Source organism: Serinus canaria, chromosome 1 (genome assembly GCF_022539315.1).
Source record: "Serinus canaria isolate serCan28SL12 chromosome 1, serCan2020, whole genome shotgun sequence".
NCBI lineage: Eukaryota > Metazoa > Chordata > Aves > Passeriformes > Fringillidae > Serinus > Serinus canaria.
In genome coordinates this window covers 14391054-14417151 of record NC_066313.1, presented here as the reverse complement: position 1 = coordinate 14417151, position 26098 = coordinate 14391054, and the positions used below count along the sequence as shown (strand labels likewise).

At 41.4% G+C, this 26098-nt stretch overlaps 1 protein-coding gene across 4 annotated transcripts in view; it reads left to right on the top strand.

Annotated features, from left to right (window-relative positions):
• APP (amyloid beta precursor protein) overlaps positions 1-26098 on the top strand; it is a 194931-nt gene that overhangs the window by 118990 nt on the left and 49843 nt on the right. For 2 of the 4 annotated variants that reach the window (XM_050970767.1, XM_050970759.1), the window contains exons 7-10: positions 2704-2871; positions 8978-9111; positions 18385-18459; positions 18633-18791. In XM_050970767.1, coding sequence (XP_050826724.1) covers positions 2704-2871; positions 8978-9111; positions 18385-18459; positions 18633-18791 — 536 coding nt within the window. The remainder of the gene's footprint in view (positions 1-2703; positions 2872-8977; positions 9112-18384; positions 18460-18632; positions 18792-26098) is intronic. The other 2 variants (XM_050970784.1, XM_050970776.1) reach the window with 1 other exon arrangement.

The following is a 26098-nucleotide window of genomic DNA, read 5'->3' as shown; positions in this document are numbered from 1 at the left end:
TCATTTCCCTATCTTCTCAGCTGAGGTGTTGCAGCTGAGATCCAAATGCAGTGGCTTTTTCTTGGAAGGACAAGTGATGGATGGGGATACAGAGAGACGCAGGGAGGAGTATCTGGCCCACAAACAGGAGTTTGGGACCATTGCCCAGTAATAGAAGCTGGTTTAAAGATGTGCCTTTGCCCCAAAGCAGGGGTGAAGGGATGCTACTCTGAGCTCTCTGCAGAAAATGGCAGACAGGCATGGTAACATCGAGAAAGGGATGAATGACAGCAGTGACACGTTTCCTAGACTGAACTGGCACCACACTTCCATCAAAAAGAGCAGTCATGAGACAGTAAACCAGAGCACTTCCCCCTCTCTTGTTTATTCTCCATTTAGGTCATAAACATTAGAAGACAACAGAACATTTCTCTCTGTGGTGACCTAAATACCATGTAGGTCTCACCAAGGGCAGTAGGGTTGGCAGTGCAGGTTGGAGGGAAGGATATCCCTCCCCTGGTGAGAGGTGACAGGTCAGGCAGGGGGCCTTTCAATGGCCACAACAGTGGGCTTCAAAGCTTCTGGCTTGCTCTTTTTAATATGTTACTCTGTGTTTTACTGAACACTTGTTCAGGTGCATCTTCATGTGTATAAATGACTTAGTTCACCAATGAGACAATTCCAGTGTCCAATCTGATGGACAATTACCTTTGCTTTTGCACATTCAAACCTCTGTTGCTATTTCTGTGAGAAAGGTACCTCTAGGAAATTTCAGATTAAATCTGTAAACAGTTTCCAACCTGAAAACAGTGCAAAATAAATCAGTCTGTATAGCAAAACAAATATTTTGAGGGAAACCTAGAAAGGGCTTACTGTGTGGCTGCACGCTAGCCCACAATCAGCATTAAATAAGAAAGGCTGAATTGTTGTGACCATTGTATTTTCAGAAATTACATTTCCTGTCAGTAAAAATTATTTTGATTTTACATGTCTGTTTTATATCAGAAGTTGCTATTAATTTTTAGTTTACATGTGACAGCTTTTCCAAGACTGTGCAAAGCTAGCTTTTTGTCAAGATTTGACTGTATAATTGGGTGGTGTGGCTGGATTTGGTTTTAAAATAAAACAGGAGAACTGCTTGTATACTAAAAATTATCTATAATTAATCATATGGTAATATACAATTAATTGTAGTTCATGTGCTGTGCAATTAATGATACATATTTTGTTTTTTCTTCAAGTAAAAAATTAAGTGTTCTTTTCACCCTAATTTCTTCATACAGAAGTGCAGCGTTTTTAGCACATTCTTGATGGTTGCATACTCTTGGATCTGTTTCTCTCACACTAAATGTATGCTTCCTGAAATTGACTCCTGACATTATTTATAGTTAGAATATGTGAATAAGTTAAATACATGTAAAATTGTACCTGTATTGTATATTTAAGGGAATATAGGTTGTATTGCCAGTGACAATTGGACAATAAAATCTTGTTTATAAGCAGTGGTGCTTCTGAGGATAGTGAATTGATGGATCAGGACAGACACTGAAAAGCAGGATTCTTTGCAGGCAGCATTTTGAGAGGTGATGAACCTGCAGAAGATTTTCAGTGCTAGTGCAGTGATATTTTCTCCTTACCTTTCAACCCTTAGGAATGTGATTTCCACAAAATTCAAATTTATGCAGAGAATTTAAAAGCCGCCAGTTGAATGTGGCAGTTTGTTTGCCAGGTAGTGTGTGGGATGAAAGTAAATGAAGGGTTTATTGGTTTAATATTATGTATTTTTGAAGTTACTTGTGCAGCACATTGAAAGCTAAAACTGTTTTTGTCTGTTTGGAACATTATTGCTAAAAGGCTATGTGTTTACATGTGTAATTGGCTGAACTCCAAATTGCAGGCAGAATTTTCTTTGTCTTCCTTCAATTTGTGTGGTTTGGTTCTTCGCTCAGATTTCCCTGTGTTGCAGAATGTAGGCAGAGAGCAGCTCACAGTGAACACAAGCACAAATTATTTAAATTTTTTTTCCTGTAGGTATATTCACTGGGGATGAGATTTCCTCCCATGGATGGTTCAAGCTTCAGCAGTAATTTTATATATGTGAGCCCTCAAGCTGTGAATTAAAGACCCTGTGCTGGGTGGCTTGCAAACAGGAGTTTTTTCATCACTGGCTACATTTAAATAGGTGTCTGAATTTAATTGGTTTTCCACTATAATGTATTAACAATTGTTTGTTTGTTTGTTTTCTTTTGTATAATATGGTCAGGGAAGGTATATAGAGCTAAAAAGAACAAGACAAAATGTGTCTTCTACTTTAAGATGTTTCCTTTCAGGTACCAAGTAAGCTGCTTGGACAGGAGTCCACCCAGGGCTATTGGCAAAACCCCCAGTCAGCCAGTGGTTGTACCCTTCTGGCCTGGAAGCATATGTTTCAGGGCAGCACCTCTTAATGTGTGCAGATAAAGTTGCTAGAAACATAAGATATAGGCAGGCTAAGGAGACTTTGTGGCAGGAATCTCTGTCAGTTCAAAGTTTACCTTCATTGTCTCCGGGGAAGGGTTTCCTATTCCTCAAAACACCACCTTGGTGCATCTCCTTCCAAAGCACTGCCTCGGTGCATGTCCTTTCCCCACTTGGGTGCATGGACACAGAGAGACACCTAACTAAGAAGCCAAGACGATGCTATTTCCATGCTAAACTTGGTTCCTCCGGGTCTCCTGTGAATAGAGGTGTGCTCTGAGCAAGCCGAGACCGGGCCGTGCCGCGCCATGATCTCCCGCTGGTACTTTGACCTGGCCGAAGGAAAGTGCGCGCCCTTCTTTTACGGCGGCTGTGGCGGGAACCGGAACAACTTTGACTCGGAGGAATACTGCATGGCGGTCTGTGGCAGCATCAGTAAGTGCCCTCCACGGCGCCCGCCCCGCTGGGCTCACACTAACCCCGGCCGCGGTCTGTCCACACCTCTGCTCACCACTCGCTCCTCCTCGGCCTCTTGCTAACCTGGCACGGTAGTGGGGAACTTCTTGGCACCGTAGGTGCGCTCTGAGCTGGGGGCTGAGGGCTTAACACCGCCTTCACACCCATCTTCTCTCTGTTCTCTGTCAAAATGTACTGATGTTTCGTGTGTCTGTGGGCACCTGCAGTGCATGTGCAGGAAAAAACACTAACTTTAGGTTAGTTTAAAAATACCTCATGTTTTTGACAGTGTATTCTCATGTATTTCTGACCTTTTTTTTTTTCCAAAGCTAAAAAGTATTAGAATGTGTATTTCCAGATTTGTTTGGTTGAATTCTTTGGGTGTGTTTGCAATGAAAAGGGGAGAAATGGTTATTGGAATAAAATCCTAATATTGCTGAGTGGAGCGTGCCTGGGCTCATCTGGCCCTAATGCTCTGAACCAAAAGTAACAGCTGTGGATGTTTCACCTCAGAGACACTTTTGGCTGGCTGGAGGTTGCAGTTAGGCGCTCGGAATGGTAGAAACTCAGTTTACCTCTAGTGGAAAAGTTCAGGTGATGGTGAAGAGAAAAAGAGCGGATTCCGCTGGAGGGTTAAATCCAGAGTTTTATTCCAGGGTCACAGAGCTCTGAATCTCGGTAACAGCTCCAACAGAATCCCGACCGCATGGTCTCCGTGTCTTTTAAGCCCACAGGGAGGGGGGAGGGAAAGGATAGGTGAGCCACCAACCAGGTGCGAGAGGGAGGGTCTCAGGGGACAATGACACCTGGACAGGCCACTGACCCCAGGTCTGAGAAACATCTTTTGAACTTCTGCCAATCACACAATGCCCTTACTGGAATGTGGAACTTGACAGACAGCAGTTAGGAAGAGGGCAAGGGGGAGGGGAAGAAGTTGGCACACCTGAGGGACAGGATGTTGCTTACACCGCAACAAATGGTATTTGATTTTTTTGTTTCCCTAAGGGCTGTGGTGCACATGGATGTGAATCACCTCCCACTTAAAACTTTAAGTCAACCATATGTTGTAATGGCTGTTTTTGCTGAAAAAATGGTGTTTGCACTGTTTGAGAGTGGTGGCATTCTCCACCATACACCACTGAAGCTGATAAATTAGGTGATAGTTTTATCAGATGGATTCTTTTTTGAGAGCCTCTTGTACACTCTTCTCCCAATCTGCCTTGCAAGTGCATACTCCTGGGAGAGCATCACCTGACATTTACATCTGAGACATTAAAGAGTGAGTACATGTCTCTGCCCTGTCTGCTCACCAGACATGGAGGAGCAGAACACAAACAGCATTTCAGGGCTCCTTTTAATAAAAGCTTTTCCAAACCTGGCCTTTTCAGGAGCATTTCCAGTAAGTAGAAGGGTTAAAAATGCACACAAGTGAGTGTAGAGCCGTAGGAAAGGGTACTGTGTGTGTCATGGAGCAGAGGAGCTGACCTGTATTTTATTGGAGCAGAAGCAAGAGCAGTCCTGGAGCCAGGATTGCTGAACTGGTGTTCCAGCAGCATTTTATCTTAGCGTCTTCTAGAGCTGCTCATGGCAAAGCTCCAGGGAAGGGACATGGAGAAATCTGCCATGATGGCAGTGAGGAGGATACTTAATGAACTGTGATCAGCTCCTGCAGCAAGGCAGAAGATGTAGTGAAGGGAGAGATCTGTGCAGGAGGTTGGAGTGAGGTCTGATGTATTTACTGACAGAGGAACATTTTAAACCATTAAGTTCCTGTGTTAGGTGAGGTATTTCCAGAGATGCAAAACATGATTTGTCTCTGATTGCAGCCTCTCTTTGGGAAGATAAATGATCTTCTCTTCTTCTCAGGAGATTCTGGTTTGTCTCATGGAAGTTGTTGTCTGGCTGGTGGTTGTCTGGGTGGTTTTTTCCTCAGATTCATTTCAATAAAACAATGACAAGACTATTTATAATTTCCATTATTCTCTAGGTTTATTCTGGAAGTCAAAAATTTTGGTCTAAGTCATTTTCTCTTTAAGGACAATGCAGTTAGGTTGAGTACTTGAGCTTTTTTGACTTTATTTGCACAACTCAAACTGATTTTTTATCTCCCATAGGGTTTTTTTTCCTGCCTTTTTCCTTCAGTAGTTTCTCAAGCAGCAGTTGAGTCTATGATGATACACTTTCTAAGCTATTTCAGTTGTATTTTATTTGTGGTTTTTAATGTTATGATAGTGTGTTCTATACCCTCATCTATACACCTGTATTTTCTGTTCCTGAAGTAATTTCTTCTTTTAGTTTCATGTACTGTTTCAGTCTCACCATGCAGTTTCTCTTTATTCTTCATGTTTTTGCTGCATAAAAATTGTAATGAAAATAATTGGAAGTGCTGAATATCATAAGTTTCATCACTGAAATGATGTCTTGTTTTTAGTACTAATGTAATGCTGCTGAAGGAGGTAGAACAGGCACCATTTTTCACCTGAATCTCACAGAAAAAAAAGAAAAACAGTGGAGAATAGTTTCCATCAAGGCCACTCCTGTTCTCTCCTGTCGTTTTTCCTCCCACCATCACCCTTAGTTTAGTCTTTGTATTTGATTCTTCTGCCTTCTCCTCCCCACTTCATTATTATTAATGTATTTGTTCCATTCTTTCTTTTTTCTCCAAAGTTCAGATTGTTCTTGCTCCTTTCTGTCCTATTAAACCAAAAGAAAAATCAAGCCTCTCTTAGGCAGGAGGAAAGATGGATGCTAAAGCACATCTTTCTTTTGTCTAGCTATAGTTTGCTTTTCAGGATAAACTAGTTAGATTTTACAGAGTAATATGAAATAGTGAATAGCATTGGGTTTCTCTTGTATAATGGGCAAAGGGTGGAAGTGTGGGATGTGAGTCAGATTTTCTGGTAATGAATTGCAATTGGACTGAACCAAAATGTGAGGATGTTCTGTTGTCACAAATACCCATACACTGTGAAATCTCAATACTAATATCCTGAACACTTTCTCTTGAAAAAAAGAGTTTTAAAGAGCATGTTTTATTCTGCCTTCTTTCTAAGTCTCTTAGCCTTGATCTGGAAGGTGGGTCTGTCCTGTCATGCAAAGCCCTGAAGTCCCTCCATGTTGATTGAATTTGACTGGTGCTCTGAGGTCTGATGGAAGTGATTTATCTGTAGGGTAGGAACTACTGGTGTCATATTTTTTTCCATTTATCATTGGACTCCATGGCAATTGATACATAATTGCCTTAGAAGTAGAAGGCTTTGAGGCTGATGTTACCAATTCCTTCAGCCTGTCAGATTACCTGCTCAGTCTCTATTGATTCCTAATAAGAATGTTCAGTACTGTCTGTGGTCTCCATTCAATATAATGATTCAAACTTCCACTGTGTGACTGTCCATAGTGGCTTCTTTGAAGTCATAGAATCTGTCAGGTGTTTAATTTGGATTGAATGGCCTTAGAATGAATATATATTGACAAGAATAAGTGAACATATTGCTGTTACCAAAGGAAAGATTTCTGTCTTATACTAAAAAGTGATCTATTGTATGAATTTTTTTACTTGTCTGTTAATTGTTGCATTTTAAACATTCTTAAAGTTACAGGAAGTATATTTTTTTAAATGAGTGCTATCTTGATATTACATTAACGTTTAATTCTTAGCTTGGGAAGTTAAAAGCTGGGAAAATAAATTTTCTTAAATGTACCTCTTTTCTCAGACAGCTCTCCCAGCAGCTCCAGCAGCAGTCAGAGCCTGACATCACTGGAATTCACTGTGTTTTCATTTGCTCCTCATTCAAAGTGGGAGTGAGTTGAACTCTTGTGGCACAGTCAGTTTTTGAAAATTTTTATCATTAAAATGACCTTTTATAAATGGGTTTTTTAAATTTTATGACAGTACTGAATTTCTGTGGCTCACAACAGAGAGAACCAACAGGGTTCACTGTTGGCAGTTCCCTCCTTCCTTGCATAAACCCTGAAATGTAGTAGGAAGTTTAAATGATGACACATGTGGTTTTATTTTTGATCATTTTAGAGCAGTATCACAGATTTTTGGGTGAATTTAGGTAAAAATAGTATTTATTCTCTAGACTAAATACTGTGAATCTCCAAGCTTGCTAAATCTCTCAGTGATTTTTAGGGAGCAGATACTGTACACTTTAATTTTTCTTCAGAGGTGTATTGCAAATAAAGATCTGTACCTTTTACAGCAGCAGCTTACAAGAAGATACTCCTGTTGTCAGTAATTTCCTTTATCCATTGTTTGTTTGGGATGTTGACATCTCCCTAGTTAGCAGGAAGTGAAATGTTTTGGCAGCTAAAATTGCATGCCAGCTTCTAGTGTCTAAGGTATTAAAGAACTGTGACTTCTAATATCATAAATTGTTAATTTTGATTACTACCTTTACTGCATGCAATTGAATAATTTCTGTTTCCACAGTTTCTTCATCTATATAAATTTTCACTTTTATTTCACCTTTGAACCACACATGTTGTACTAGACTTTTTAGTAAGTGACTGAAGTTTAGGATTCAAAAAGGAAATAATGCAAACGTTTTCATATCCAAAAGTTAGACTACTACTAATTTCAAACACAAATAATTTAATTAATATAAGGTATTGCTGTGGGCAGTGTTTACTGTAACTTATTTTGCTCTGTCTAATCAAAGCATTTTTTGTTTTGGTTCTTTTTACTCTGTGGAACTTGATGACTCTTGTTTACAACCTTGGCAGAGGTCATGTTTGGGAACATACTTTTGTCTTGTATTTGTTCCCATTTGAACCACACGTGAAGAATTTAATGGTTTTTTTCCTCTCATAAATATTTAAATTATGATAAGTTGAAAGAGAATGACCTTGCAGTAGAGTATTGCAAAGATGCTTGAGGAAGTTTTGTTTTGGGGACCTCCTCCCAGTCAAGAAGTGCATCAAAGAACTTGGAGAGGTGTGATCTGAACCATTAATGGATGAATGGTGAATGGATATCAGCAAGGCAAAATTCTGTTTGTCAGGGTTGGTGAAAAGGAAGGCATTCATGGAAGGTTCGATTTCCAAGCTCTAGATGTGCACAGGTGGGAAATATATCTTGAAGTTCTTACTCAGGAGGCTTTTTATATGAGAAAATTCAGCTTAAACATAGTTTAGATGGCAAGTAGCACCTTTAATTAAAATAATGGATCGGGAATAATAGGAGTATGATATGTTTTGTTGGGTGGTTTTTTTCCCTCTCCAAGGAGTCTCTGAGGAATTTCACTAAACTCTTTTAAGCTGCCTGTTGTTTGATGCCATACCAATTACTTAAATTCAAACATATTAAAGGAAAACAGAATCAGTCTTTGCAAAGTAGGGTTTGAATATACTGCATAGAGAGGGGACTATTGCTCACTTTGCTTGAATTATCCTAAATGGAAACCTTTCCACTACGAGTGTCACAGCTCCCTCCTAGTTATCCAACAGAAAGGCTGGCTGTTAGTGCAAGCTCACTGATTATTTCCAGCCTTTGTGAGGTTTTTTAAAATCAAAGTTATTACAAATGAAGGAACTATCTGTGAAGCCACTCTGTTGCTAAGGGAAGGATTTGAGGTGTTTCATTAGGTGCTGTGAGGTCCATAACTGCTTTAAAAGGGATTTGCATTCACATTTGTATGTTACAATTTATCTTTTAAAAATAAACTTATGTACAAAGCCTGTAACTTTGCAAAGGGCGTTTTGCTGGCTAATGGACTTTATTCATTGCTTTTCTTCATACTTGGAATTTTCTTCATACTTGGAATTTGTCTTTTGGCAGCAGTTTCTAACCTGTTTCAAGAACATTGTTTTGTTCACTCTGTACAGCTTCTCCTGGTTTATAAAATGGGGTAAGAAAAGGGGAAGAAATCCTGATGTATTTTTATGTCCTTGCTCTGTGTAACATGCTCATCTAAACTCTGTTTCTGTGTCTTCCTCTGAGGCTAAATAGATGGCTGTATTCCAGTAGAAATTAGAACAGATGCTTCTTTATTAATCCATCTAAATCTTTCCCATACTAAAGTAGAAATTCTTCTTTTCTTCTCCCTCCCCTCCCCCTCTCCACCTTCAAATTTTATGTCAGTCCCTACCACAGCTGCTAGCACTCCTGATGCTGTTGACAAATACTTGGAGACACCTGGAGATGAGAATGAACATGCCCATTTCCAGAAGGCCAAGGAGAGGCTTGAAGCCAAGCATCGTGAAAGAATGTCTCAGGTAAGGGGAGATTTCTTTATTCCTAAGTGTGTGAGTTTGCCTGTCAAGTAATACTTGATCCTTCATCTTCTTATTTCCCAAGGCTTCATCCAGGTGCCCTGCCAGTGTGCAATGCTGTAAACACATTATTTACTGCCTTTCTGACTCTTGTCTAAGAATTCAGCTGTCTGACACGTTTATGGTTCTGTCACCAGTGCGATGATAAGCGGCTAGAAGGGTTAAAAGAAAAAAAAAACTGTAAAAAAAGTCTCTCATCAAAATGTTTGTATTGTGAGATTATTCATGTTTTAAAGTAAAGAACTTGGCCTCTCTGTTAATTGTCCTTCCCTTGGAGCTTCTGAGGGAAGATGGTTTGTGTTGAGCATTTTCTCTGTGTGCCCTGCGGGTAATGTAAGATCACATGTTCATCTAATGATTTTGAGCCTCAAGGTAACATGATATCCATCTAAAGTCAAAGAAAAGAGGAAAAACTGGTGCTTTTGAGCTCAAAATCCAAACTGAATCAGCCCTTTACTTTCCCTTCAACCAAAGAGATTTGTGTAGCCTGAAACTGTACCCAGGTTTTAATCCAGTGAGAGATGAGTTACCCACTCTCTCAGAAACAGGGTTTATATTAGCAATGCCAGTAAAAGTGGTCACAGTTCTGCTTTAATAACAACAAAGAAAAATATAAGAGGTTTAAAGGAAAGCATATATTTTGAGAATAAAAAAAACCACAAAAAATGAATGTAGTAAAATTCAGATGCACTTCATATACCCATGCTAATTTTACTGTATTTTTTCATTATAACTTATTCTCTTGATGGGATTTCAGTGTGTCTGCCTGTTACTGATACATTACTAGCCTTTAGTTCTGTGCTAAAATGTTATTCCAAAAATGAAAATAAAATGTTACGAATGAAAATGAAATTAAGATCTTACTGTACATCCATGCCTGTTGGTACCCCAGCTGTGCCTGGCACTTTGCTAATAAATTGGGGGCAGTGCATCTTACCTGAAGCACTCATCCAATGGGTGCAAGCCACATACTGAGAACATGGAATATGATATGTCATAAATAGGAAGATGGGTGCTCCTCATCTGCTTGAGAAATGTTGAAGCACAAACAATCTGTCTCCTTTTTAAACAGAGAAAATAGAGCAAATTTATGGACAGGGAATCAGGAGAATAAAAACAGGCACATAGCCTGTCTAGCAGAGGAGAGACCCTGCCTTAGCTAGGTGTGCAGAGGGTTGGTGAATACTACAGTCACCACCCCATCATCCCTTCCCCTTGAAAAAACCTTTTTGTAAAAAATGCTGTTGAGGTGGGTTTCTTGAAAACAAAGGATAGTGCAGATTTCCTTGGCATAGTCTTTAGATTCTCACTGTGGTTCCATGTTTTTCTCCAAAATCTGGTATGTAAAGGTTAAGCTGCATAATTAAGGGCAGTATTTGGGTGAACTGTGTATTTTCTGTGTTAACATGAGCATCTGGAGGACCCTGTCAACTGATGGATGTGATTCAGAGGTTTGAAATTGGAGCTATGGCCCTCATTAGCACATTGCTAACAATTCTTCTTGACAGCACTGAGCACACAGGGGGTGAGGCTGTTTAGCTGCCCCCTCCTGCAATGTCAGTCCTCCAAAAACAAGTCAAATAACCAGCTCTGGCCAGCTCAGCAACCTAAGTCAATCCTGGTAGAAAGCAGCATGATAGGTACATTAAAAAAAAGTCAATCATTAAGTTGCCTAAGCTGCTTATGAAATCACATCTTAAAGGACATGTGTTTTGAAATACACAGACCCCCTGCAGAGCTTTAAAGATCAGAAAGATCTTCAGGGAAGATCTAGAAGGGAAATGTAATTTTTAGGAACTTAACTTATGATTTGTACAGTATTGAACTAGCCTCTCCATGTTAACTTGTCAAATGTTTAAAAGATAGTAGATGCTAGAGAAAAGCCAGCTAGTTCACCATTATTTGTTTCCTGACATAAACATCTATGTCCAATACTACTGGTTTCCTCTTCTGGCAATTTATTTTAAAATGGCTTTTCACATTTTATTTAAAATCAGGTATGTTCTTAATAGAAAATTCAAATATATATGTAGTTGAAAATTAATGTGGAACTCTTACTTGTTATGTTAAAAATAATGCTGAACAAGTTAACTTTGTTATCACACCTTTGCTGTCAATGATTTTCTTGGTGAAAAGAAAAGGTAAGAAATAACAGTCACTAGCCAAGTCTTCCAGCTGCATCAAACTTTTTTTAAATTCCAAGTCCAGTTCTTTCAAAGCTGGAAAGTGGAGGCTTAGAAAGCAGCAGAAATGCCCATTTTTCTTCTAATAAAAAGAGAAAAAATGATCAAGTAATTCTTTAATCCTGATAAATGCCATGATCTGAAATAGATTGGTTTGTTCACAAAACACCAATAAATTATTTCATTTATGAAAAATCTAGTTTTAAAATAGTAATAGGTTTGGTGCACACCTTATTTTGCAACAGTCAATTAACTAAGAAAAAAATCAGATGCATTCTCGTTGACATGAAAAATGTAATCATCTAAGGAGTAGGAAAGTTTATCACTAAACGTGAAGTAAAATATTTTAAAACATTTAAAAAATGCAAATATTCTGCATATCCTTTTTCTGAGATTTCCCTTAATTTACCATGAAATTCTGACAACTTGTGTTTCTTTTTCTTTTGTATAAACATTTTCACATAAGCAGAGATGAGGATTCTGTCAGTGGTTATGTCACATCATAATTCACCCCTCATGAAAGACTTTTAGTAGGGAAGTTTGTCTCTGTGATGACCTGAGGCACCTGTGGTTCAGACTCAATCTCTTGTGCTCCAAAGTGTCCATCTCTTTAGACTACATATTGTGAAAGCTTCTGCACCACACCTGAAGCAACAAGGCTTATAAACTTTCCTATTTTACAGGAAGTACTCTAAGGAGAATTAGATTAATACAGAATTTTAAGCTTTTCCCAAGAATTCATAATGCAGCCTCATAGCAGGAAAACTGCATTCCCATGCAAACAGGGGTAGCCAGTCATTGATGCATGTGTAACCTTTAAATGTTTCCGGTTCTCCAAAAGATAACAGGGAGAGGTTGTGTTAACTGATTGCAGGGTGTCATGGTTCTTGTTTCTTGTTTTGGTACAATTCCCCTTTTTTTCTTCCTCTTTTCTTTTTGTTAATGGCTGTACAGCTCTCTTACTTAATTAGTTGCTGCTAAATAGCCTGATTAACCAGATACCAAACCTTACTCAAGGGAGCAGTATATTTATACACTTCTCTCCTAAGACATCCTGTGACGTCCTCATGTCTTAAATTTGCTCTTCCTTTGGCTGTCTACGATATTTTTGGAATTGTAGCATGTAGAAAACTTATGATAGGAACTTAATGACACCTTGTGTCCTAGAATAGTTTTGCTTCTTGGAAGTTTATTTCCAAAGCAAACATCTAAAAATACTGCAGCTCTCAACCAGCCTGATGGGGTCTGGTGTTTGTTCAAGATTTTTTTTTTTTTTTTTGATCATTGCATGCCAGTTGTTCTAACATCCTAGATACATCTTCAGCTGATTTTAAATCCCAGTGACACTGTGGAATCCCAGAATTTTTTGAGTTGGAGGGACCTTAAAGATCATTTAGTTCCATCCCCCTGCCATGGGCAGGGGTACCTTCCAATACATCAGATTGCTTAAAGTCCCATCTAGCCTGGCCTTGAACATTTCCAGGGATGAGGCATCCACAACTTCTCTGGGCAACCTGTGCAAGGGCCTCACCACCCTCAGAGTAAAGAATTTCTAATATTGAATTGAAATCTACTTTCTTTCAGTTTAAAACCATTCCTCCTTATCACTACACACTTTGAAAAGTCCCCTCTCCTGCCTTCATGAAGGCCCCCTTTAGACAATGGAGGGCTGCTATAAAGTCTACTTGAAGTCTTCTCCAAACTCAGGAACCCCAAATCTCTCACCCTGGCCTCAGAGGAGGTGCTCTAATCCTTTAGCATCTTTATGGTCCTCTTCTAGACCCACTCAAGCAAGTTGATGTGCACCTTCTGTTGGGCCCCAGAGCTGGATGCAGCACTGCAGGTGGGGTCTCACCAGAGTAGAGGAGAGGGACAGAATGCCTTCCTCAACCTGCTGTCCATGGTGTGTTGGATACTGGATACACTGGGCTTCCTCCAAATGACATCCCTGCCCTGTAGAGTATCAGTCACACCACTGACCTTGGTGTCATCTAACTGAGATTGTTCTCATTCCTGCTGTCCGTGTCCTCAACAAAGATGTTAAATATACCAGTACATGTATTCCCTAGATTTCACCATCTCTACCACAGTGTGTGGGAAGCCTGTTTCCTTCCTTAAAACTGTCCAGTTAATAGGATTAACCCCCTCAGTTGTACTCAGAACTCTTTGGAGAAGTTTAATGATATTACCAGAAAAAAGGTCAAGACTTAAGTGTGGAAGAAAAGCCCTTGACAAAGATAGACACCCTTTTGGCACAACTGAGACCATTCTCACTGAGCCAGCCTGCAGGCAGGTACCTCTGCTGGCCTGATTGTGCTAACCCAAATGTCTGCCATAAATTCTTCTCTTGCAGATATGCTTTTGTGCCCTTGTGTTAAAAATGGGAGTGAATGAGTTCTGCTGCTTCAATACATAATGAAATTTTTGTACTTAGCATCTCTCAATAATGAATGACATTTTCCATACTGCCTCTTTCCCTCTTACTGTCCCTTGAAGCCCAATTTCAAAAAGCACCTGCCAGGCTCTAAGGCCTGAGTTTTGAAGAAGTTTGACTTTGAAATGGCTTGCTGCCTATATCTCAATCAGAGGCTGTTTTTATCCCTGTACAAAGCCTCCAACCCTTGAAGAGCCCTAAATCTGTATGTTTTTCATAGGTCTGTGCTGTCAATAGAAGAGAATAGATTTTTAAGTGCAGAGGCCAAGTTCAGCCTTCTTCTGCACATGTGTAACTGGAGAATTTTTTCTCCTCCTTGCTCTTTGGGGCTCTCTGTAGCGCTGTGGCTTATTTCTCACTCACAAATCCCTGAAGTTTTGGCCTTTGGTGGGAGCAGGAGTTCCCTGTGGGTGGTAGCATGGCCCATGGATAGCTGTATCTTCAGTTGGCTAGCACACACACGCAGATGCTCTCAAGCATTGAAGTCTTCTCAGTTACAAAAATCCATCACTCAGGTCACAGCAGTCTTTACAGGAATATTGTTTCTGCAAACAGCCATGTAATTCTGGGTTTTTTTCAAAACCTTTCAGTTTTGTGGCACCAGAGCTGAACTCTGAGGCCACTAATTTACATTCCTCCCAACTAGCTGTATAGGCTGTCAATTTATCATCCTGCCTTCTATGCCTTAAAAGGTTTAATGAAATAAAAGGGAAGAGACAGACCTGGTGTAGCCACAGGTCCTCTTAATCACATTACCCACAGTGCTTATCTTTGTCGTGCAGATTAGCAGAGGGTTAGTTTGGGGGATGAAGATGGCAATGCAACTCTTGTTCTGAAAATCCATAGCTGCTCTTTCAGGATAAAAAAATTAAGCAGATGTCAGAGATGTGATTTTAAGACAGAAAGGGAGAAGAGGAAGAAGAAAATCATAAAGTTGCTACTCTAGGCCAGTGTTCAAGCTTGAGCACATCATTGTAGTTCATGACTTGGCTTAATGCTGTAATTTTTGAGCTTTCTGTAAGTTCACATCCTGTTGATATCCTCTCTAATCACAGAGGAGCAAAGAGAACTAACTCTGTGAGCAAAGCAGAAAGAACCCTGAATATTCACTCATATATTGGTTCAAATATTCCCCAGAGTGGGATAAAATCCAGAAGTGGTTAGATACCAAAGAAAATTATGTATTTTATTTGAAAGAGGCGAAGAGGGAAGGGAAGGGAAGGGGAAGGGAAGGGGGTGGACAGACTGGGAGAGTGACAGAAATGAAATAGAAGTGTATCACCCTCCATGGGTTCCAATGAAGTCTCATTTTTCCCCTCCATCTGATCTTCTTGGAGGTGAGGGTCCCCCACTGAAAAGCATAGAATCCCATGGATTAATATACATTTGGGCAGGTGGGAATGCACAGGTACCTCCCTGAGGGGGGCCAGTCAGACCCTGTCGCTTGCAAGACCGTGGATCTGTTACATCATGTAGTATCACGTGCAGTGCTCTGGTGCAGGGTCTGGGGACTCCTTTGGGGGGTTGTCATGATGTGGCACAACTCAGAAGACCAAAGCAATCTAAGTTTCTGTGAATAAAATGGATCAGACCCGGGATGGTTTTAAATATACCCAAAAAACGTGATTAAAACCAAATGAGGTTAGATGTTGTTGCCAAAAAAACTTGATATATTTTAATAGTAAAAGAGGCAAAGAGAAAGAAAGATGAAAGAAAGAAAGAAAAAGAGTTGTGTGTGGAGGGTGGGTGGACCAGGAGAGAGTGACAAGTGTTAGGTAGAAACATATCACCCTTCTGGAGGTCCCAATGACATCTTGTTTTTCTCCTCCGTCGTCTTTTTGGTGGTGAGGGTCCCCTGCCACAGCTGTGACAAAAAGCATAGAATCCCATGGATTAATATACATTTGGGCCACGTGGGAACACCCACGTGCCTCCCATAAGGGGGCTAGCTTTGACACTGTCCCTTGCAACACTGTGGATCTGTTGCATCATGGTGCAGGGTCTGGGGTCCCCTTTGGGGTGGCCTTTGATGGGCCATGACACCCCCTCAGCTGTCCTTCACATGGATGTGGCTTTTCCTGGAGTGAAGGGGCCCCTGGGCTCCTCTGCACAGTGGAGATTAGGCATTCACTGCCTCTCACCAGAGACTACTTCTGCATACACCCAAACCCCTCTTGCTCCCTCTCTTTGGTGGGGGTCTGTACAAGCCTGGCAGCAGATAGGCCTGTGGCTATAGCCTCCACCACTGAAGGTGCTTGGCTGGGCCCTGCAGTGGATGCTCTTCCAGATGCTTGGAACAATAGTGTCACTTTTCTTATCTCTGCTCCTTAGGAGGTTTAACTCACAGTTCAGGGTTTCAGTCAGGAGGCCCATTCAGAGTGGGCTTGGATGGTCTTCTGTGCAGCTTTTGTTATGTACTTCAGACAAAACCATAAACTTTCAGTCTCTGACACATCCTGCCTTCAGTGGCATCTCAGGTCTCTGGAAAGATGCTGCCTATCTACCTGAAATTTTTTCTCAGCCCCCACAGTCATATGGCCCAAGCACAATTAAGAGCTGAGTGCTTAATGCACACTGAATACACAGCAGCACTCTAAGAATGAATACGGTTTTTCCAGAACACATCACTGTGTTCTATATTGTGGTGTCAGTTATTGTCATCTAGTTCTTTTTTGTCAGAGAATGAGTGAAATCTCCTGTGCCAAAGTATTGCAGTAGTAGCAGGTGGGGGGTGACCTATAACTTCAGTGCGCTGCCCATCATGTTCTCTGTCATTAGTTCCTTGCTACAACTCCTTGTAAATTTTGTTTTCCTGCTGCCTTAGAGCTTGGCTTCAAATTAAACGCTGTCTGATGAGGAGATAATGTAAACTGAATAGGCAGTTTTAGGCTGACAGTTACATTGGTTGGAGTACAGTTCTTGAGACTTTAATTTCAGCTTAGTTTTCAGTAAAAGAGTGGGGTGAGATAATGACCCATGATTCTAACTATTTAGTTTGAGGCCTCTGCTTTTAACTGCTGCTTAACCATGCCCCTGGTGAAACCAAAAAGCAGGCAAAACAATTTCTCAAATTTCACAAAAAATTTTTAAAGTTTTCAGCACCTCATTAGCTTCCCAAAAGATAAGTCTCCATTTTTTTGGGCTGTTATTGAGGCCAGAATCTCTTACAGATAAATAATTTCACTGACAATGAGTTGATCTGTTTTTACCATAACTGATGTATTGCTGTCTTAAGATACACTATAGTTTGGGGTGAAAAGGAAGATTAAAACTGGGCAACAAAATCCCATACAGTGAGTTGTTTTAGAGTGTAAGTTTCAGCCTGCTGGGTATGGGTAATCCTACAACCCTGTATAAAACTGAGAGGTATTACATTTTAAGGCCTGGGACTTGTAAAAGTCTCCTTTGAGCCCAAGTTTGTGTGGATTGTTTTTTTTTAAAGGCACAGGCTCAGCCAGGTACCCTTAGGCAGCACCAGCACTTTCCAGTCTGCTCATCAGAGAGCCTGATTAGCAATGTCTGCTGTGGTGTGTGGGAAGACTGGGAAGCCTGAGACAGGTGGTGAGAGCTGGAGGCTCAACTTGCAAGCATGAGACACAGCAGGTCTTATATGTCATGCCTTTGGTATTGGTCTTGGTAAAATTTCAGTTGTCCATGTGGACTCTGAGCTTTTTTAAAAATTATCTTGACAATTTTTATTAAATGGTGTGAAAGTGTGTTTTATTGAGAAGGGAATGAAAGGAAATGCACATTGTGAGTAATTGCTTATAGGTTTCTTATCATGCTATTGCTGCACATAAATAGTGATCTATTTGTGTGCACTTCATTCAGTGGGAACAATTGTTCGTATATAAAATGTATTATCTGAGGAGATTGCTGTCTAGGTGTGAAATGAGTGATGCCTACAAAGGACAGAAAGGTTTCAGATCTCATGGGCAACAAGTTAACCCACTCCCTGACCATTGAAACACTACTGTTCTTTGTTACAGGAAGAGGAGGCTTCTCACATTGCTGAAAGAAATGACACAGAAAGATCTCCTATGTTATTTTTCTTAGAGTGTTGTACTTGAGATGCATATTCAGTTCTTGGAAGTGTTTCTGGACAAATAGCTGGACTAGCACAAATTATGTGTAATTTTTGATCTGCCCTACTAAGGCCAGTGATGCAGTCTGAATAAATTAAAAGCTTCTGTGGTGTCAAAAAATGTGGCATGATTCAAATGGAATGAGTTCAAGGTGTGAAATTTACACCCTTGGACAAAAAGAGTGGAATCTGTTTTCTTTCTGTCTGAGATGAAAAAGGGTTGGTGTGTTTACCCATGGAGATCTCTGCTTCCCCTGCTTGAGGGCTGGTTAATGTGTTCCTTCACAGCATATGTGAGAGCTTGGCACAGTGTTCAGGCACACAAGTGCTGTCTTTTTTTAATTTAATAACAGGATCCTACCTTCATAAAATGTTGTAACTGCCTTTTTTTTTAAGAGATAAAAGGAGGAGAGGAATGTAAAAATATGACTCTTGGAGCTTCAATGCTTGGTTGTTGCTAGCTGTGGGACAAAGGAGGAAAATAGCAAAGTCACACTCCTTATTTTATTCTTTAGGTCATGAGAGAGTGGGAAGAGGCAGAACGCCAAGCAAAGAGCTTGCCAAAGGCCGACAAGAAAGCTGTCATCCAGGTAAAGGAAAATGCAACCTTAGCATCTGGAGCCCCAGTTAAAATACAAGGGGTGCTGGGTGTGATGTAATTTAATAATCTACTTTATGGAGTTTTCATGTTATTCTCTACTCTTTTTTTCCCATCTATGCTGATGTCTTCTCTGTTTCTGTTGTGATTGATGGTTTTTTTCAGCATTTCCAGGAGAAAGTGGAATCACTGGAACAGGAAGCAGCAAATGAAAGGCAGCAGCTTGTGGAGACTCACATGGCACGGGTGGAAGCCATGCTGAATGACCGCCGACGCATTGCTCTGGAGAACTACATCACAGCCCTGCAGACTGTCCCGCCCAGGGTGAGTGGGATACCACCAGCTCTGCCAGCTCTGTCAAAATCATTGCTGTTATCCTGGGGGAAATGTGGATGTGCCCAGGTGCAGTCGAGCTTTGGAGCCAGGAGCTCAGTGTGCAAGAGCTGTGACAGCAGTCAGACAGTTTGCCTGAATGCATACACAAGCTCCCCATGTGAATACCTGTTGATGGATAGGTGCATAATAAAGATACTTAAACAAATAATGTGGAAGTGATTTGGTTGTCAGAAATTGCAGCGGTTCACAGATCCTGCAGGAGGATGGTGTCCCTCCAAGTAATGCTCATTAGATACTTCACCATGACAACATGGAGCTTAAAGATAGGATGGTTGTGATTTGTTTTGTTTTTTGAACTGTTGAAGTGTTTGGTGAAGGATCTTGTGAGGATTGTTGGATGGCATGAAGTTAGCACACTAGCAATTCAAAGTTGTCTGCTTTTGATGGGTGTAAACACGTGCATTCAGAATGCAGATTGAGTGGAATTTAATGACTTTGTATCTCTGTTACTTGTTTCAATAGCAAAATAGCTGGTCAGTGACCTCCAGAGGAAGAGAATTTGCAAAAAGACTGGAGGAAAGCAGTTTTATGTATTTCTGGCCTCTTGAACACTTTCCTAGATGGAAAAAACATTGTTACACTGTGAATCTTTTAGTGAATTTGACCTTACAGGGAGTTACACCAATATGGCTAACATGATTACATTACATATTTTCAGTAAATTTCCTTCTGAGGAGAAACCTGCGTATTTGATGACCATGGAAAAGTGATCATTCTCTTAGTTCTTTATCATTGTCATCATAATTGAACTTTTTTCTTCACTCTGTGGCACAAAACTCTCTTGCTTTTACCGTGTCTGTCAAGTAAAAATTAAAATCTTTCACATAGGTAAAAGTGTTGAGGGGTGACTGCAGGATAGTTGTGTGAAGAGTTTCCATGTATTTTGCAGTAATTTGTGGAAAATGAAGCTAGTTGATGGTAAATTGGGAGGATGCTACTTGGCCTGAGTGTGAGTTGCATGTTATAACCTCTTACCACAGTGAGGGTAGTGAAAGGCTTGAACTCATTAGGAGACAGATTAGTGAGTTATAAGCTGGGATGTAGCTTCTTTTAAGTAGCTGGAGTCTGTGGCTCAGAACTGAGGTAAGTATATGGACTGGCTGCAGGTCATGTTTGCCTTCTTGCACTGTGGGTTTGGGTAGTTCACCTAAGGTAGGGTTCCACATTTGGCTTTGGAGCCAAGCTTTCTTGCTTTGAAGTTCAGCCTTGTACAAATGTAATCCTGTCTGAAAAGTACCCCAGTAAAATTATTTGATTTCAAGCTGTGTGTGTGTCAGGCTGGAAGCTTGGTTCTTTGGGAATCTGTGGTTGTTGAAGGGTATGATGGGTACCACATAAGGTCTCATAGGCAGAAAGGTCTCAGAGGACACAAAGTGAACTTCAGCTGCAGAATTCTCTAAGGGGAAAAAATGTTAAGTGACTCTGGGACCAGAAAAACTTGCATTTTGTGCTTGTGTAGCTTGTAGTCAGCTCCCAGGATGTTTAAATTACTGAAACATTTACTGTGTCAGGGGGAGAGCACCAGGCCTGAAAGGTGACATTAGTCTAGTAAAACTAAGTTTTGAAAGTACTGTTTGAAAGACAGAAGTGCATCCTCCATTGAGTATATGTCCTATATATGTCCTACAAAAGCTAATAATTCTGAAAGGAGCAGGCAGCAAACGTGGAGGTAATATTAGCTGAAAGTGCTACCAGACAGGGACTCATCTCAAAATAACAGGGATGAACAGTTTAAAAAATAGTGTCTTTAAACAAGTCCTTGTTCAGTCTTGTAGATGGCCTTGTCTTTGCTTCAGCATTTTTTGGTTGTGTGCTCTGTAGCTGATGACAGTTGAGGTGTTGAACTGCTGATCAGGTGCATGCCAAAGCACTTGAAAACACTGACCTTGAATTCAGCAGGATGATTTGTCTAGTTGTATTGAAAGAGAGGAGGAGGTTTTGAAGGAACTTAGGAGTAAAAAGAGGATGTATCATCTTTGGAAGGAGGGTCAGGTATCCCAGGAAATATTTAAGGGGGTTCCTGTGGTGGTGTTCATAGGGGTGCCGGGACAAGAGAAGAGACGAGAATCTTGACTCCATGTTTCAGAAAGCTGATTTATTATTTTATTATATATATATATATTATATTAAAAGAAAATTATATATTAAAACTATACTGAAAGAATAGAAGAAAGGATTTCATCAGAAGGCTTGCAAGGATTAGAAAGGAATGGAAAAGAATGATAGTAAAATCTTGTGACTGACCAGAGAGTCCAAGACAGGTGGACTGTGATTGGCCATGAATTAAAAACAACCGCATGACACCAATCAAAGATGCACGTGTTGTATTCCACAGCAGCAGGTAATTATTGTTTACATTTTATTTCTGAGGCCTCTCAGCTTCTCAGGAGAAAAAATCCTAGCAAAACGTTTTTTCATAAAATATGTCCGTGACAGGTTCCTAGCGCATTTTCTTAGGCCACGGAGGGCCTTCAGGGAAAAGGACTCAATAGTGACTTCTGATTTTCTGTCAGTAATTGGTGTTGAGAGTCCTTCCCTAGGATCATCATCATCCACTGGCCAATAGGTTTTGGTTGTGTGTTTTTTGCCTCTTGTGGTAGGAGCAAGAGCCATTGGTTGGGCTCACTGTCTGGTTTAGCTATGGGCTTAGGTTTACTGTCTGGTTTAGCTACAACTTGAGTAGCTGGGGTGTTGAGTGCAGTCTGAGTGACTGGGGTAGCTGCTGATTTATCTCCCTGCCCCCCTGTCTCTATCTGCTGCCCTATAGTATCTAGCAGCATGTGATAAGCACAGGCCAGGGCCCAGCTTCTTGCAATGATCCTTTTCTTCTTAGAATCACCATGGCACTTCTCTTTCAAGTATTTCCCCACCTCAGCTGGGTTCTGTATTTTTCATGTGGCAAGTGCCAGGCTGTAGGGTCAGAAAATTCTTTCAGGGTTTGGCCCATATCCTCCCATTTCCCACACCACCCAGGATTTTCCACACCTGGGTCTATCTCTGGGTCACATGTCTCATCAGCTCTTTTGGACATCTCAGCCCTCATTCTAGACAAACTCAGAACATATAAAGAAAGCTTACCAGATCAAATACCAGGACGGTGGTATCTTTAACATTCAGGGGAAACTGAACATTCTCAAAAAGTGACATAACAGATTCAAAGGAGAAGAAGGAAAGAAAAGGCTGAAAAGAATTATCCCCTGCTCCTCCTCTAACAAGCTGGGTGGAATTACTTATAAATCCCCAAAACTACTAGGAACTAGGAACTGGAACTAGGACACAGGGTAGGATGAAGATACCATAAACCATACATATCCTGAACAGACTCCAGTACCTTTGTAAACTCCCTATAAATCATTATCACCAAGCCCAGCTCAATAGCTATTGTAATCCATGCCCCTCTGCTGTAAAAACTATGTATTTGGGGCAATACTGAAGCTGGATAAGAAAATAAGCCTAGGGACCAGAAAGGTATTAAAGCTTCAAGAATGCCTAGAGACCAGAAACACATGAAGGCCTCCACCCAGAGAGACATCATGAATTCAAGCAACATGGTTACTGACTGCTTTATCCCAATGCAGAGTAAGTACAACCAAAATGCAATCAGTAAGAATTTTTTCCACTTTCTCAAGCCATGCCATTGGGTGCCAAAAATTGTATTTGTCCTGGTTTAGGACAAATTTGGGAGAGAACCTCCAAAGGAGTTCCTCTAGAAAGCAGATTCAAGCGGCTCCTCCCCCAACTGGTTCAGGAAAGTATTTCCTTGGAGAAAAGTGGAATAAAACTGTTTATTTAACAGGCAAAGCATTCGCCCGCACAAAAAATGAACAATATTAAACAATAAAACCTCTTGCCACTCCAGAAGAGATGACAGACTCAGAAAGTCCCTCTGTGGGCTGTAGCTCAGCTCACTCAGTCTCTTATCAGTCCCTCTGGTGCTGGGAATGCCACAGCCCAGGCCTGGCTTAGTGAGCCACAGGTGTGAGCTGCTGGTGCTCTGCTGGTGTTCAGTCCAGAGCAGGTTTAAACAGGTCCAAGAAGAAGAAAAAAACCACAGTCCAGGGAACCTCTCTGCCTCAGCTAGCAGAGACACCACAGACACCACAGTCCAGGAGCAGGAATGTGTAGGAGTGAGTGCAGTTACTGAAAACAAATTGTGCATTTCTTCTCTCCTCTTCATTCTCAGAACCAGTCTTAAAGGTGCAAAACTTATTTCTGGTCTAAACAGATGAATGGGGATGAATTGTAATTAAGCATCATAAGGTCCCCCCAGGACAGGCATGACAAAAAAAAATTAGAGAGACCAAAGCTCAGTTAGGACTTAATTTGGCAACTTTTATGGAAGATGATAAAAAATGTTTTTACAAATGTTTTTAACAGCAAAAGAAAGGGTAAGAGCATCCTCGATTCTCCACTGGATGCGGGAGGGAATTTAGTGACTGCAGATGGAAAGAAGGTGGAGGTGTTTAACATCTTCTTTGTCTCGGACTTCAGTGGAAAGATAGCTTGTCCTCAGGACAGCTGTCCTCCTGGCCTGGTAGATGGTGTCAGGGAGCAGAATGGTCCCCCTGCTGTCCAGGAGGAAGCAGGCAGGGAACTGCTCAGCTGCTTGGATGTTCACAAATCTATGAACCAGATGGGATCCATCCCAGGGTGATGAGGGAGCTGGCAGATGAGCTTGCAAAGCTGCTCTCCATCATTTACCAACAGTCCTGGCTCACTGGGGAGGTTCCAGAGGACTGGAAGCTGGCCAGTGTGATGCCTATTCACAACAAGGGTGGGAAGGAGGTTCCTGGTAATTATAGGTCAGTGAGCCTGACCTCAGTGCCTGGTAAGGTTATGGAAGAGTTTGTACTGAATGTCATCCCACAGCACTTGCAGGATGGCCAGGGAATCAGACCCAGCCAGCAGGGGTTCAGGAGGGGTAGGTCGTGTTTGACCAACCTGATCTCCTTTTATGACCAAGTGACCCACCTGGTGGATGCAGGAAAGGCTGTGGATGTTGTGTACCTGGGTTTCAGCAAGGCCTTTGACACTGTCTCCCACAGCCCACTCCTGGAAAAGCTGGCAGCCCAGGGCTTGGACAGGGCACTCTGTGCAGGGTTAGGAACTGGCTGGATGGCCGGCCCAGAGTGGTGGTGAACGGTGCTGCATCCAGCTGGGGCCAGTCACCAGTGGTGTCCTCAGGGGTCAGAGCTGGGGCCAGTTCTGTTCAATGTTTTTATTGATCATATGGATGAGGGTATTCAGTCTATGGTTGGTAAATTTGCAGATGGGAGCGTATGTCAATCTTTTGGATGATAGATGCAGGGCTCTGCAGAGAGACCTGGAACAATTGGATAGATGGGTAGAGTCCAGTGGGATGAAGTCTAGTAAGTCCAGGTGCTGAGTCCTGCATTTTGGCCACAATAACCCCCAGCAGCACTATAGGCTGGGGACAGTGTGGCTGGACAGTGCCCAGGCAGAAAGGGACCTGGGGGTACTGGCTGACATGGACATGAGCCAGCAGTGTGCCCTGGGGGCCAAGAAGGCCAATGGCTCCTGGCCTGTGTCAGGAACAGTGTGGCCAGCAGGAGCAGGGAGGTCATTCTTCCCCTGTACCTGGCACAGGTGAGGCCACACCTTGAGTGCTGTGTCCAGCTCTGGCCCCTCAGTTTGGGAAGGACCTGGAGACGCCGGAGCGCGTCCAGAGGAGGCAACGAGGCTGGAGAGGGGCTTGGAATACATATCCTGTGAGGAATGACTGAGGGAGCTGGGGGTGTTTAGCCTGGAGAAAAGGAGACTCAGGGGTGACCTTGTCACTCTACAACTTCCTGAAAGGTGGCTGTAATGAGATGGGGTTGGTCTCTTTCTCCAGGAAACAACTGACAGAATGAGAGGTCACAGTCTTTAGCTGAGCTAAGGGAAATTGAGGTTGGATATTAGGAAAAATTTTTTAACAGAAAGAGTGATAAAGTACTGGAATGGCCTGCCTGGGGAGGTGGTGGAGTCACCATCCCTGGATGTGTTTTAGAAAAAGACTGGATGTGGCACTCGGTGCCATGGTTTAGTTGAGGTGTTAGGGCATGGGTTGGATTCAATGACCTTAAAGATCTCTTCCAAACTTGTGTTTGTATGATTCTGTGAGGGTGAAACCTGGGGAGTGATTGATGATAGCTGAAAGACCTAATGAGTTAATCCAGTCCACTAACTGCTTTGCAGGATATGGAGCCAGAAGTTTGAATACACTGGGAATCCAAACTTCAGCTGCCTAGTCAAAGAGAAAATGGGCTTAATGGAAAATGCAACTTTGATACCCTAGCTGTATTTCACTCTGGCAGTTTCCTAGTAAACTAAAAGTGCATTTGATGCAGTTGTGTTATCTTTGGGAGAGTAATTCATAACCCTACTTATAACTTGTTAACTATTATTAGAAAAATTGTGGGAGTCAGGGGTTCTGGAGTTCTCAAATTATTTTTAAGAACCCCCTTCACTCCCTGCTTCAAGTTACATGGTTTGCTAATAGTATGTTTACTGCAAAAATACGTTCTAAATACTGTAAGTTATGGAGTCTCTTTCTCTAAAGTTGTGAGGAAGAATGTGGATTTAAATTAAAAAAATAAATTATACATTTTTATGGAAGTGCTGCATGCAATTAGGAGGGTTTAAAAGTCTGTGAATCCTTTGTGAATAGCTCCTGTATTGGATCCAAAACTAACTGCAGGTTTTTTTCATGTGTTACATGATTGCCCAGGGCAGTGTCAGAGGTGTGCCTCTGAGCACCACTCAGGGCAGCAAGGGAGAGAGGGAGCACACAGAGAGGAAATTGGATAGTTTCAAGGTGCACAAGAAAATAAAATTAAGTAAAACCAGATATTTGTACTCTTGTTCTGTTCTCAGAAGCACTGTCGTGCAGGCTCCCCAGAAACTCAAAATTTGATCCTCATTTTTGATTCCTGATGCAGCTTAGCTGTGCTGCTGTACTTTGCTGCCTTTGAAAATGGGGTGCAGCTGTTCAGTATCCAGTGTCAAAATAGTATATTGTTTCATCATCCTTGGTGGGCTTACTCTACAGGAAAGGAGGATTTGTGGCAGCTGGAAACAATATGCCTCTAGTTTTTAAAACATTTGGAAATTTTCCCCTTAACTTTTTACATTAAGTAGAGGAATCCAAATCCATCATTCTCTGTGAGCAGATTGATTCTGTAATTTACTTCTGTTCCCTCTTTCATGTGCATGTCAAATTTTTGTGGATTTAT